This window comes from Centropristis striata, chromosome 9, assembly GCF_030273125.1.
Source record: "Centropristis striata isolate RG_2023a ecotype Rhode Island chromosome 9, C.striata_1.0, whole genome shotgun sequence".
NCBI classification, from domain to species: Eukaryota; Metazoa; Chordata; class Actinopteri; order Perciformes; family Serranidae; genus Centropristis; species Centropristis striata.
Genome location: NC_081525.1, coordinates 40,517,969 through 40,532,410, shown reverse-complemented (window position 1 = coordinate 40,532,410; position 14,442 = coordinate 40,517,969). Strand labels below are relative to the sequence as shown.

Sequence of the window (14,442 nt, the reverse complement as noted above, 5' to 3'; positions counted from 1 at the left end):
CTCTCACATCCTGCTGTCCAGGATGTAGCCGTGCTGCTACGAGCAGCAGCTTCTCCTCAACATGCCTGCAGCCATGCACCTCACGCTGCTGCTGCTGCTGCTGCTGGGCCTGTTTGCTCTGGCTGTCTGCAAAGGTAAGTCAACATTTCACATTTTCACCTGTTTTTCTGTAACTGAGGTGTTTCATTTGTTAGAGAATTTGAATTGAACGTCATATCGAAATCTTATGAACATGCAAAGTTATGCAAACAGGAAACCTGCAGTGAGAAGCAACTTTAGGTACGTTTCTCTCAATGAACAGGAAGACATTGTACTTTGTTCAATTTGTACCTACAACAGCAATATTTGAGGCCAGGATTGTATTAAAACTTTGACAAGAGTCAGCCTTGTACGAATAGAAACCTTTATATATTTTAAGCAACATATTAATGTGTCTTGCTGTCAAAAACAAGCCTGCTGAGTTTGACCTTCTGTATTTTGGATATTTAGAACGATATGAAGGGAAAATGTGAGCTGCTTTTAGTAAATCACATAGAAGGTAATGGGATGGTGATGTCTGGGTGGAAAGCAAATATTGAATCAGTGGAAGTGATCCGTCTGATACTTCTGCCAACACTTTAAAGCACACATGGACACAATGCCCGCCGGCTGCCAGCTGTTTGTCTGCGTCATCAGTAAACACACATCATGACTGACACATCTTTATTTCTGCTTGAGTAAATACGCCCAACAATTAACTCCATTATTTGAATGTCAAACTGAAACGTAATGCTTCATTTAATTGACGAAACAAGCTGAAGGTCCATTGACTTTGGAGCTTTTGATCATATTATACGGTCCTGATCAGCAGACGGAGCAGTGGTGGAGCAAGTATTCATCCTTTATTAAGTAGTAAAACTAAACTGTAAAAATACTCCATTCACAGTAAAAACCATGCATTTAAAGTAAATGCAAGTATATTTGGAAAATGTATTTAAAAAGTTTCAAATGTTCTTAATGCATAAATATGTCCCCTGTGAGAATATAAAGCAAGCAGCAAGCTGAAGTTAAGCCAGTGCAGAAGAAACCTGCATTCTCTCTGACAGCCAGCAGGGGGCGACTCCACTAGCAGGTTTACATTTAAGGCTAAACAAGTTTTGATGTGAAATTTTTAAATGTTGCATTCAAAAAAATGTGAATTAGAGACGTTTCCATCAACTTGTTTAGAGCAAATTAACAAAGCTGCAAAACGTACTTTGATCAGAAGATGGCAGTGTAATGTGTTGCTGTAAGCTAATCCATCAGTAAACAGTAGAAGGAGTAAAGATAGAGAAAAAACAACGACAAAAAAGAGGTATAATAGGCTATAATTATATGATCAAGACAAAAAAAACCCACCTCAAGCGAGCGTAAAAAAAATGTTCTGGGCATTTTCGAAAGTTTTATTGAATTTTGGTGTTTGCATCAAGGTTTTCTAATGCAAATCTTCAAAATGCACATTGAAATTTGTTGATGGAAACACGACTTATGAGCGTCTATGAGGTCATGACCCTTCTCTCACTTGATTTCTTACCTCTGTACAGTTTGAGTTGGGCCAGTGGTAAACTGTTTAAACCACCTGGATATTGAGCCAAACAGCGGAGTGAACCAACGTACCAAATGTCGCCACTAGGTGTCGTACTTGACTCAGCAGCTGCCTCACAGTGGAACATAATGAGACTGATAACTGCTGGTGCTGGGAATGCGTCTCCAAGCTGATTTGCTAACAGACAATAAACAGAAAACGAAGAAGCAGAGAAGCTCACCTCTTTAGTTCAAGATGTTTCCATAAAGGAACAGTTTTAGAGTCGCTTCGTAAATTTAAAAAACACAAAATTTCTGGTAAACAAATTTCTGGTGTCGTCCACATCTTCCCACCTCCACCGATCTTCATGATGCTGGTGAAACAATAGAGTCTCCGTTTGTCCATTAATTAACAAACATAATATTGTATAATGACTTTATTAACTTGCATCAGGTTTGCGTCCTCTAATGTTACTTTATTACCAGAGAACATGTTCTTTCACTCTGTGTGTATGTGGAGGGAGATAATCAGTCGGAGATGTTGTTTTTCTTCTGATGGATTAAAAAAAACATTTGATAAAATTGACAACCCGCCCAAATACAGTATATGTGTGGGAAACACTGCAATTCAAGTTGGATTTAGTGGCATAATACTGTGTTACTTTTTGATTTGACAGAAAGTGTCATAATGACAATGCTGGTTTATCCAGTTTGCATAAAATCAAACCGGTTTAAGCTTGTACACAGGACCAGAACCAGAAATGTATTAAAACATTTAATAATGAGTTTATGGTTTCAATTGCTAGTTTCAAGTTTTCTTCAAAGAAACATTTTTAAATGATGGTCCCATTTAGAATCAAATAGAGAAAGAAGCAGGGCGGCTTTGGGGAACATGAACCTTTTAGCTCAGTTTCTTTATCAACCTGGGAAAAAACAAACAAACACAGTTTTCTTTCCTTGATGAAGTGCAAATGTTGCTCATCGTTACAGAGTTGGTTATTGTGTTTGTTCCTCTGCAGATAACTCCACTTCCTCTGAAACAACCACAAAAGAAACGGAAACAACCACAACCGCTCCAACCCACACCAGTCTGGGTGCAAAAACTAATCCTGTCACTTTGAGCGTGTCGGCAACCAGCAACACACAGAAAAACACTCAGACAACGAACCAGACGACCACCACAGAAGAAGTGTCATCATCACCACAGTCCTCCACTCCCCCACACACAACCAACAGGACGGAGCAAACACATCCGAGTGAGACTTCATCTTCTCCTGCTGCTCCAACCACCAACCAGACGACCAACGAGACTCAAACATCGACCATCAGCTCAACATCAGAACCATCAAACGTGACTGAAACCAGCAGCGTGAACACGACCAGCGCAGGTCAGACTGCTGCTGGAGCTCACAGGCTTTATTCTGTTTTATGATTCAAAGCAGAGACTAAATCTAAAGTCAAGTCAAACTTTATTTATAGACACATTTAAAACAACCGGGGTTGACCAAAGTGCTGTACAGATATCACAGTTGCAGGAAAATACGGTAAAAACTAAAATACTAAAATACATAAACACAGTGCAACAATAGAATAAAATAAATTAAAAATATAATAAAATAAATTAAAAATTTGAATAAAATTTTGTTTTTGCAAGATGTCCACTTAAACTTGATTAAAAGCCAGGGAGAAAAAGTGTGTTTTTAAGGAGGATTTAAAAACTTCAAAAGATCCTGCAGATGGGATGTAAAGAATCTACTCTCATGTACATATGGCCCCTTTCTGGTTGTTTCTGCAGTTAAAGAGATCAGTTCAAGAGCTTCGTTGAGTTTCATTCAGCAGTAAATCAGTTTTGGCCACTCGGGGGCAGAATATCTTCACATGTGGCCAACAGACTCCAAACCAGCTGTTTTTTTAAACATAAAATCTTGAGAGGAAAATAATCACTTTCGATATTTTATTCTCACTTTGCACACATCGGTGCACAATTATGCATTGAGTAAACAAACTTCTGGTTCAACAGTTGTAACTGGAGGCAGCTGGGAAACTTGTTTTGAAAATTGTATAATGTTAGTGTACAAATGAAAGAACAAATCAGTAAAATGAAATGACAAACCAGGAGGTTGAACCAAGTCATTGTTTAGCAAGGAACAAATAAACGTCAGGTCCTAAACTTTCAGGTTCAAGTTCTGAACATCAGAATGCTAGCTTCACCAAATAAAACGTCATTTAACAACAGAGTGATGTATTAAATGTACAAACATTTGTAATCCATTCTTCCCTAAAAATAGAGTTGCAATTCTGTCTTTTTCAGCAGCATCTTTTTTGACTGAAGCATTGAATGTGATTGATCCGGTCTGTTGGTTCTGTTGGTTGTGTCCCCAGGTGTGTCTAAGGACTGGGGCCAGGAGGACCTGGCAGCCAACCCCGGCCTCGTCGCCGTCATCTGCATCTTCTGCATCGTCTTCGTTCTGGTGCTGGTGGTTTTCACCGTCAAGTGTCTCCAGGCACCCAGGTCCAACTTTGAGAGGCTTGAAGACGTGCCGATGGTGAGTTAGAGAACAGGAACTACTTTTTAACAGATGAAATATATTTATTTATATATACTTTACCACATGGGAAGTGGCTGATGCAATAGATTCAAACAACAATCAAAGTGAAAACACAACTTCCTGGGCAGCAGCAACGATGATATAAAGTGGTGGAGTAGAACTTAAATAAAGTTACTCAAATACTAAACTTGTACTTGAATATTTCCACATGTGTAACTTTATATTTCTACTGCACTGTTTCTATGGCTGGTGTTAATTAACCCAGGGTAAAGAGGAAATAAAACAGGTAAACTGAGTAAATGCAAAAGTAAATGATTTATTAATACAGCAAAATAAGCTACAACTCAAAACAACATGCCCAAAACAAACAAAGTATAATAAATGGACCACCTCTAACGATCAGGACTTGGAGTCCCCACTAACTCAGGACCACTAGTAGCACGTGTCCTCACAAACACTATACACGCTTCTCTAAATCTCTGCATCGGACTGTTTGTTTTGCTGTAAAATGTTCTGATAGAAAAGAAAAAGCAGAGTGCAGAAACTACAATGTTGTCGTCTTCTTTCAGCTTTTATATTTTGGTTTCAGTGACTAAACATTTTCAAATTGATTTTGTTTTGAATATTTAAAAGTGTTTAACAACTCTATTCACAGATTCATGTATTTTAGACTTAATATTGTAAAGTAATGTTATATTTTAGTCTTAATATAAAATCATCTGACTTTTTGATTTAATCACTATCTAGATAATAATTTACCTATTTAATAAACGTATAATTTATATTCACTATTCAACACAATGAAGAAATACAAGGCTACACTGCTTTTGTTTTATGTTTAAATGCATATATATATATATATATATGCAAATCAGACTGTGATAATTGCTTTGGTTTTAAGTCTAACTGCAGTAACTACATTTTTGGTTGAAATTGAGTTAAAAAAAACTCCTTGATGTCTGTTTTATCTTGGGACAAAGTTCTAGACTTCAAATTTGTTTTATTTCAGATAAATAATGACATAAACATTGCAGGAACTACAAAATCCAACTCACAACCAAAGCAGAGCGCAGTAACTCCACTTTGACTTCATTGTGTTTAATAATGAAGACAAGAGTAATAGAAATTATAAGTTTATTTAACAGGGAAATTATTATCTAGATAGTGATTAAGTAAAAAATGAGATAAAATTATATTAAAATATAGCATTACTTTATAATATTAAGTCTAAAATACACAAATCTTTTTTTAAAAAGTTGTTAAACACTTTAAAATACATTTATAACAAAATCAATTTGAGAATATTTAATCACTGAAAACAACATATAAAAGCTGAAAGAAGACAACAACATTGTAGTTAATGCTCTCATCACTATCAGAACCTTTTACAGCAAAACCACAGGGCACTAACTACATTTTTTGGGGTCAAAGGTCAAATAAATCATCATGATTTTTGAGCATAAATATTACATCATCAATACATATAATAATAAGTATCATATCACCTATAACCCGTTAGGCTGACCTGTTAAAAAAAACATCGGTAACGCTTTATATGAAGGTCCTTGTAATAACCATTAATTAACAAGTAATAAGGCCCTTGTAAGTCCTTACAAGATGCTTATTAACATTATTGTGTGTTTATAAGCTTATATAAGTGTTAATAATGGCATTACAAACACCCATGACCCACCCATTATGTCTTTGCCATGCCTTTATTAATCTTATTTTGTTTGCTTATTGATATTAAAATATACTTTATTGCTCATCTATTATAAGTTAACTATAAGTTAACTATGCTTTTTGCAGCTACCGGATCTAAAGCGTGTTATTTAATTATTGTATATGATATATTTTAATTAATGCTTGTTAATTAAGGCAAGGCAAGTTTATTTGTATAGCACAATTCAACACAATTCAAAGTGCTTTACATAAACATTAAAAACAGCAAGACACAATTGAAAACAGTAAAAACAGTCAATTAAAACAGGGAAACAGAAATAAAAATATAAATAATATTTAATTAAATTAATGGTTATTAAGGACCTTATTATGAAGCGTTACCAAAACATAAAAAAAAAACCTTTTAAAGCAGTTTTTCCCAGTTTTTCATTTGTGTATTACTGCAGTTATACTCTGCAGGGCAGCGACTGATGATATGAGCTGAATATCATCTATCAGGTCCTGCTTTATGTCTGCAGGTTCTCTGGTGTTTCACCAGCAGGGGGCAACATTCTTTTGTGGAAAAGTGTTAAAAGTGAAGACTGTGAATCATTTAAAGATGATTATCGGCCATGTGTCGTCTTTCTTCTGATCAGAAACAACAACAACAGGAAGCTCGACAGACTGTCAGTTTGTTAAAAAGTCCCAGAAACAGTCAGTGTGGTGATGACTCAGCTCTTTCTCCTTGAAGTGCAGCTTATCAGCAGCGCTGCATCAGACAGTCAGCAGGTGCTGAGAGTCTCTCACCCTAATGTTCAGATCATTTCAGATTAAAGTGTGACCAACACATGAGAGCAGCTCTCTCCATAGAATAGCACCAACGTCACCAGCTATCTCTACATCTTTATTACCACCAGAGTGGAGGAGCAGTAAAAGCTTCAGAGAGTTGTTCTGGTTAGAACACAGAGACATACTGTACATGCACAGCAGCACGTAACATATATATATACGTAACATATATACAGACAGGGAAACAGCTGATTCTGCACCGCCAGCAGGGGATGATGAGCACATCATTAATAAGTGACAGGGCTGGATTCTGACAATACATATTTTTAGAGGCAACTACAGGACAGAAGTGCTGTTCACTAAATATAAATATAAATATACAGTACAGGCCAAAAGTTTGGACACACCTTCTCATTCAATGCGTTTTTCTTTATTTTCATGACTATTTACATTGTAGATTCTCACTGAAGGCATCAAAACTATGAATGAACACATATGGAATTATGTACTTAAAAAAAAGTGTGAAATAACTGAAAACATGTCTTGTATTTTAGATTCCTCAAAGTAACCACCCTTTGCTTACTAGAATATAAGACATGTTTTCAGTTATTTCACACTTTTTTGTTAAGTACATAATTCCACATGTGTTCATTCATAGTTTTGATGAATCTACAATGTAAATAGTCATGAAAATAAAGGAAACGCATTGAATGAGAAGGTGTGTCCAAACTTTTGGCCTGTACTGTACATGTGAATGCTGCTCATCAGTCCTACTTCCTCTCAGTGTTTTCCTCCTTTATTTCTCTCTTCTTTCCAATCACAAACCAGAACTTTCTGTCGCTGTGCTGATTGTTTCAGTCCCTAAAGATAAATGAAGTTAAATTAGTTCAGTGCATGAACGTATATGTTCCAGTTATCTGTTGTCCTGAATAGAGAACTGATGATATCAGATAAAATCAACCTGAAAGGTGCTGAAAAAGCCAAAAAAAGAAAAAACATTTAGAACAATAACATTGTTTGATGTGAGTGGTGTGATATTGTGGATGAATGTTTTCCTGCTGTGTGTGAATGTGAGCTTCTCTGTTCTCTGATTTATTATTAATGCATCCAAAGACATGTGAGTTCTGGTTGTTTTGTGTCTCTTCATATCAATTTTGTGTCATTTTTGGTAATTTTGTAATTTTTTGTACTAATTGTGTGTATTTTCCGGTTATTTTGTGTCTTTTTATAGTCATTTCTCGAGTTGTTTTGCTTCTATCTGTCGTCATTTTATGTCTCTTTGAAATAGTTTTATTTCTTTACAGTTGTTGTGTGTCTCCTTGTAGTCATCTTGTCTTCTTCTGGTTCTTTGGTGTCTCTGAATAGTCCTTTGTTCCTCTTTGTGCGACTTTTTTTTTGTTACTTTGTGGTTGTTTTGTGTTTATTGGTGGTCATTCTGTAACTCTTAGTGGTTATTTTGTGTCCTTGTTGGTAGTTGTGTGACTCTTTCTGGTTGTTTTGTTTCTTTGTCGTCCTTTTATAATTCTTTGTGAATCTCTTCATGGTGAGTATGTGTCAGTAAGTGATATTTTGAGGGTGAAGGCTCGTGTTAGGGTTAGTCTGAAGTATTCTTCCATGTCTGAACCTTTAATGTAAAGCTGCTCTCAGACGTGTTGAAGCTTATTGCTCAGTCAGTAAAACAGGTTTGTAACACAAGACCAGACAGGCGTTTTACACCTCTCACAGTTTATTATGGACATGTTTTCTTCCTTTGACTCATTCATATGAACTTGTGTCTCTGCAGGGTAAAGTCAACGAGCAGTCTCCGTTCGCCCAGCTCTCTAAGTGAACACTTCCTGTCTGACAGAACAACAACAGAAGAAAAAGAAGTTTCATGTTTTTCTCTCAGGCTCTTATTTCTTTACGAAGCACTTTTATCAATGACAGGATTAATGGAGCATTTCTGCCTCAGCTTTGACCTTTGACCTGCTTGTTTCTCTGTTTCTAATTCTACTTGTTGAATCAAATGTTGCACTAACTCTTCCTTCTGTTGAAAACAGAACAGAGAAGGATACAAATGTAAATTGATTGTTAATGTTAATGTTTTCACTTAAAATATGACGTCAGACGTCACAACACAGTAACTTTCATGTTGATTTATGAATCATGTCATCAACAGTGAACAGGAAGATGTTTCCAGTGTTGAAAACAGAAATCAGAGGCGAGGACTCAAGTCACAACTAGAGTCACAGACTGAAACCAGCAAATCACAAAATACCTGACTTTACCTTTGACCTTTTATTTGACTTTAACACCAATGACTCTGGACTTTATTCAACTCAACTTGTGCCTTTTGACTTGAAAATGCTTGATACGATTAAAAGATTAAAAGGTAAAGATTAAAGATTAAAAGGTATATTACTTAAAAACTGTGACAGGAATCAGTTTATTCCCTGAAACAACTAAAGTTAACGAGACTCTGAACCAACCGACAGCATCTAACCAGAGAATCATAAACTTCTTTCACTAGTTAGAGAAAATGAAAATGATAATTCAGACGGTGTATAAAACTCTGCAGTGGTCTCTGACTGTTTATCATCTTTATAATAATATAACTCTGCTGTTAATATTACATTTGGTGAAAAGCGTATCAAGTGTTTCAAAGTGACTCGTTGTGACTTGGTCCAACCTCTGGCTGAAAGTGTCTGTGAAATTCATGTTATCTGCATGTTCAAGTGCCTTTTTGGGGAATTAATGTATACATGGAAACTTGTAATATACAAGTACATGTGAAATATAATTAGTATTATGTTATTTATTGCTATATTTGTTGTATGAATAATATCTCATGGCCTCAGACATCCAGTGCAGTTAAAGTCCTATTAAACAGTTTTGATGATGTCAATTTATAGCAGGAACAGCGAAAAAACACAATTTAATATAAATATTATGGACAATATATTAAGACTGCATCCAAGGAAACAGGTGAAGGAAAGAAGGAAGGAAATACATAAAACTAACTAGAACCGAAGCCAACTAATGCAGGTAACATAGTGAGTTAGCAAAGTTTATTTTCTCATCTGGTAAACTGTAATCCTGCTCATTTACATTATTTATACATTAAACAATTACAATTCTCTGCAGAAACATAAGCGACTGCTGCATTTCCCCATTTTAACAGCTCAAAGACAGATCAGTTTTCTCTGTATATCTCTTCACATACATGTAATCCTGCTGACTCTCATGTGTCCTGCTGCTCTGATTCATTAATGCTGATTCTGTAAACGTGCTGATGATTGAGACTAAAGTCATGTTGCAGCATGTTTACGCTCAGGGATCGGAGTCAATCTTTGCTTTTAAAAATGTGTATGATGATGATATAAGCCAGCCTACTAAAGCACATAATGATGATGTTATCAATGGAATAAAAGGAATATTCTGAACTCTTTCTGAGTCGCTGGTGGTGGCAGATTGATGTTGTGTTCAGGAGCCTGTTGTCTCTTCAGCAACACTTCAACACGTCAGCTTCCAGCAGATAGACGAGCCGACTACAGATAAAGACGTCGTCTGCAGGATGAATGGTTACACTAACAGGTCAGAGCCTGAAGAGACTAACTTAAAGTGTTCATCAGAGTCAGAGAGTAAAATCACTGCTGAGACACTCGAGTAGAAGACGAGTAACTAAACACACATCTGAGTAACACGAGAGTAACAGTTCAGACGCATCTTTTTTTTATTGTTTACTAAAATAAACTTTTACAGGCCTAAAACTTCCTGTAAAACCTCTGGGCGATCTTAAAATCAGCCCCTAAAACCTGAAGTTTTTCTGGAAATTCAACAGAAGTGTGAACTCTTCTACTAAATAATAGATTTTTCAGCCTCTGTAGCAGATAGAAATGAAATTCAAAAAGTATTTGAGAGCTTAAACAAATACTACAAAACAACGTATCCGCTTTCCAGGCTTCAATGGGTTAAACCCAACTTTTAATTGAAGTGTAAATAAACTGACTGCTTGGCCTGTTGTATGAAATGAAAAACAGTTTTTACTGTATTGCATCTTGTTGGAAATTAAATGAAAAGCAAAGCTCCTACGGGAAAGTGTATGGTGCAAAATTAATTTATGTTTATTGGTTTAATCCCTTCAGGAAATATTGTGAACTAGAAAGCCAAAGAGAAAATTCATCTTGGCCTCTCAGCTCCTGTTATGGTGCTTTATGTAAATGTTTTTAATTGCATTTTTATGTCTTTAAGCTGCCTGTTTGGGCAGATTTGTCTTGTTAAAGGAATGATGTAGTTCAATAGACTTCCTAGTTAAGATTAAACAAATGGCTAAAAACAGAACAATGTTCCTTAAACATAAATAATCTAGGGAACCTGAGGGCCAGTTGAGAACAACAATGGTTATTAATAATTATAAAAAGTCTAAATAGTTTCTCTCCTGTGTTTATGACTTAAGAACAGGTGAGAAAAACAGTTTGGCCAGGATCATTTTTCTAGTTTTTTTTTTCATTTGTTGTATTACTCATTTCAGCCATAATAAATTGTGTTTAGAGAGAGAATTAAAACTCACCTGGAAGAAAACATAAATGCTTTCAATCCTATTTAGAAAACGGGTTAGTGGAGGTTTCAGCCTCTTGTAGCTGAAATATAATACAGCAACAAAAAACACCCTGACAAAACCTTTTACAATCTAAAATTGCACATACACTTTTCATGGACTTAATGGTTTCAGCATTAAATTACATTTTTCCTTGAAAGGGTAAAAGTGTGTTCAGCAGAATCAGACATAGATCAATCTGACTTAGAAAATGTTTTACCAGAATGTTTTTCCCACTTACTTTACATGGCTTCTGTTACAACTGCTATTGTAAACTCTAGTTTAGTATTTTAAAGGGGTCATTCTGCTTTATAAAGACATTTATAGATAGATAGAAGCAAAGAGAGGAAGAAAGAAAGAGAGAAAGATAGAAAGGAAGGAAGAAAGAATGAAAGAAATAATAAAAGAACGAGAGAAATATAGAGAGAAAGGAAGGAAGAAAGAACGAATGAAAGAAATAATAAAAGAAAGAATAAAAGAAAGAGAGAAATATAGAGAGAAAGGAAGGAAGGAAGAAAGAATGAAAGAAATAATAAAAGAAAGAATGAAAGAAAGAAAGAGAGAAATATAGAAAGAAAGGAAGGAAGAAAGAACGAGAGAAAGATAGAGAGAAAGGAAGAAAGAATGAAAGAAATAATAAAATAAAGAATAAAATAAAGAATGAATGAAAGAAAGAATGAAAAAACATGGAAGTGGGCATGAGTAGGAAAATTACAAGTCAGCCTGAACAACCTAATTAAAATATAGATAAGCAGACACGCAGACAGAACTAGGTGTGTGTGTGTGTGTGTGTGTGTGTGTGTGTGTGTGTGTGTGTGTGTGTGTGTAGTCCTCGTGGTTGGTGTAGTAAAGTTGTTTACGTCCCGCTCCTTCTCTTCCGGTCATGTGACGCGGGGCGTCGACGTCACAGTGACGCTCGGGGCAGGCAGCGCTGCATTGTGCAGAGTTTGAAGTCTAACTAACTAACTGAAGTAATCTGCCGCAATAAAAATGGAAACAGCGATAAGTGCAGCAGCATTACCTGAGTGATCAGCAGGTTCAGGTGTTTACAGGTGTTTACCTTCAGACAGTCTGTACGGAGAGAAGAAGAAGAAGACAGCGGTCACAAGGTGAGTCAATCAATCTGTCAATTAAAGTTAAACTGATCAGACGGCAGACCGCTGACAGGCAGCCGATGTGTTCAATATGTTTGTGTTTCACATGAAAAAGTAAGTGATCGACCACGAGGGCTGACAGATTACTGATGATAAAGATATTACTGAGAAATCACAAACATCACGATGGGAGTCTTTACTCCACCGATACAGAGATATGAAGCGAGTCTGTGATTTTAAACTGGCAGGATCTAAAGTGATGTCATATTTCATCCATACAATACATTCATTTATATTAATACAGTGTTTTTATTACATTACAGCTAGTTTCCTGTAACATTTCCATGGTATTTCTCTAAAATCATGAATATTTCTCTGGAAGTTTGGCTCCTCTGTGATACTTTCACATTGACTCAGCATGTGTATGATACAGAGTTATTGATAAGATCTGATCACATATTTATCCTGCGGCTGTGTTCTATTGTATGATCATGTGATAATATAAGCAGGTCTGCTGTTGGAATAATTCAGCTTCATGAGCAGACCAACATGGAATGTATTTCCCCAAAATATTTATGCATTCCCTCCTCCTGTCTTTATCTCCTTCCTTCCTCCATATCTGCTTCCTTCATACTGTCTGTTTGACCCACACACACACACACACACACACACATACACACACAGAATCACACACACACACACACACACATACACACACACACAGAATCACACACACACACAGACACACACACACACAGACACACACACACACACACACACACACACACACACACACACACAGAGAAACACACACACACAGAATCACACACACACACACACACACACACACACACACACAGAATCACACACACACACACACACACAGAAAGACACACACACACACACACACACACACACACACACACACACACACACACACATACACACACACACAGAATCACACACACACACACACACACACACACACACACACACACACACACAGAATCACACACACACACACACACACACAGAAAGACACACACACACACACACACACACACACACACACACACAGAAAGACACACACACACACACACACACACACACACACACACACACACACAGAGACACACACACACACACACACACACACACACACACACACACACAGAAAGACACACAGTCTCTTGACTGTTTGACACAGTCGCATCCTTTTCTTTCTTTCTTTCATCTCTCTCTCTTTCTGCTACTTTCCCTCTCACACACTCACGTTTCCAGAATAGGAAGCCAAGAAACTGCAGATGATTCTTTATTTGTGAACTTTTTATACATTCTCTGATTGGAATCCATTTTTTTAAATTCTTCTTTAAAACAACTATAAGTTGTGTTGATTTTATGGGCGTGGAAGAAAGCAGCCATGTTCCCGTGACCTCCTCCTGTTGTAAATATGCTGGTGTGTGCATTTGTTTTGGAAGCAAGTGGGAAAAAGACATAACTTACATTTATTATTCCACTATTCTAACTTTTTTACTCGACCAGCTGCAGCTGACAGTAGTAATTAAAGAAACATTAACAATCTTAGCCAGCTTTGTTTTAGCCACCAACATGATTTCATATTTTGACATGAATCATATATTAGTTTTATATATGATTGTTATAGTATATACTGTGCTTTTGATAAAAAAAATGTTTTAATTATTTGTTTTTAAATGTAAAAATGAAACCATAGAGGCTTTATGGGTATGTCAGTGACAGGGTGGACATATAATAATACACAACAAAACAAAAACAAGTTTAAATGGTTTGATGTACAGTACTTATTTTAAACTTTAACTTTTTTTTAAACTAATAAATCATTAAAAATAAATGTGTCAGGGTGGGTCCTCCCACACTCAGAAACATGCAGCTGAGATTTACTTGGTGACTCTAAATTGCCCGTAGGAGTGAATGAGAGAGTGAATGGTTGTCTGTCCTGTGATGGTCTGCTGACCCGTCCAGGGTGAACCTGCCTCTGGGGATCAGAGTTAGGATAAACAGTTAAGGATGATGAATGAATAATAATAATAATAATAATAATAATAATAATAATAATAATAAAAATGATAACAACATCTTGCGGTTACTGTGAGGAAAAATACTTTGACTGGAAAAATGTAAACAAAAGTTCTTTTGTTTGTCTGTGGGCTGTAAATTGTTCCGTCTAATTTTGTCGTGAATCAAACTGAGG

At 36.2% G+C, this 14,442-nt stretch overlaps 1 protein-coding gene across 1 annotated transcript; it reads left to right on the top strand.

Moving 5' to 3' along the window:
• LOC131978174 (integumentary mucin C.1-like) lies at positions 1 to 8,879 on the top strand. Its single transcript, XM_059341705.1, has 4 exons — positions 1 to 134; positions 2,562 to 2,930; positions 3,925 to 4,088; positions 8,326 to 8,879. Exons 1-4 carry the CDS (start codon positions 62 to 64, stop codon positions 8,368 to 8,370), a joined length of 651 nt encoding a protein of 216 aa, XP_059197688.1. The 5' UTR covers positions 1 to 61; the 3' UTR covers positions 8,371 to 8,879.
• The last annotated feature ends 5,563 nt before the right edge of the window (positions 8,880 to 14,442 follow it).

What these genes read in the sequence shown, in the direction of transcription:
- LOC131978174 (XM_059341705.1), top strand. Translation starts at nt 62, where the DNA reads ATGCCTGCAGCCATGCACCTCACGCTGCTGCTGCTGCTGCTGCTGGGC. An exon ending in CGTGAACACGACCAGCGCAG is followed by an intron (nt 2,931 to 3,924) that starts GTCAGACTGCTG and finishes TTGTGTCCCCAG; the next exon opens with GTGTGTCTAAGGACTGGGGC. An exon ending in GGCTTGAAGACGTGCCGATG is followed by an intron (nt 4,089 to 8,325) that starts GTGAGTTAGAGA and finishes GTGTCTCTGCAG; the next exon opens with GGTAAAGTCAACGAGCAGTC.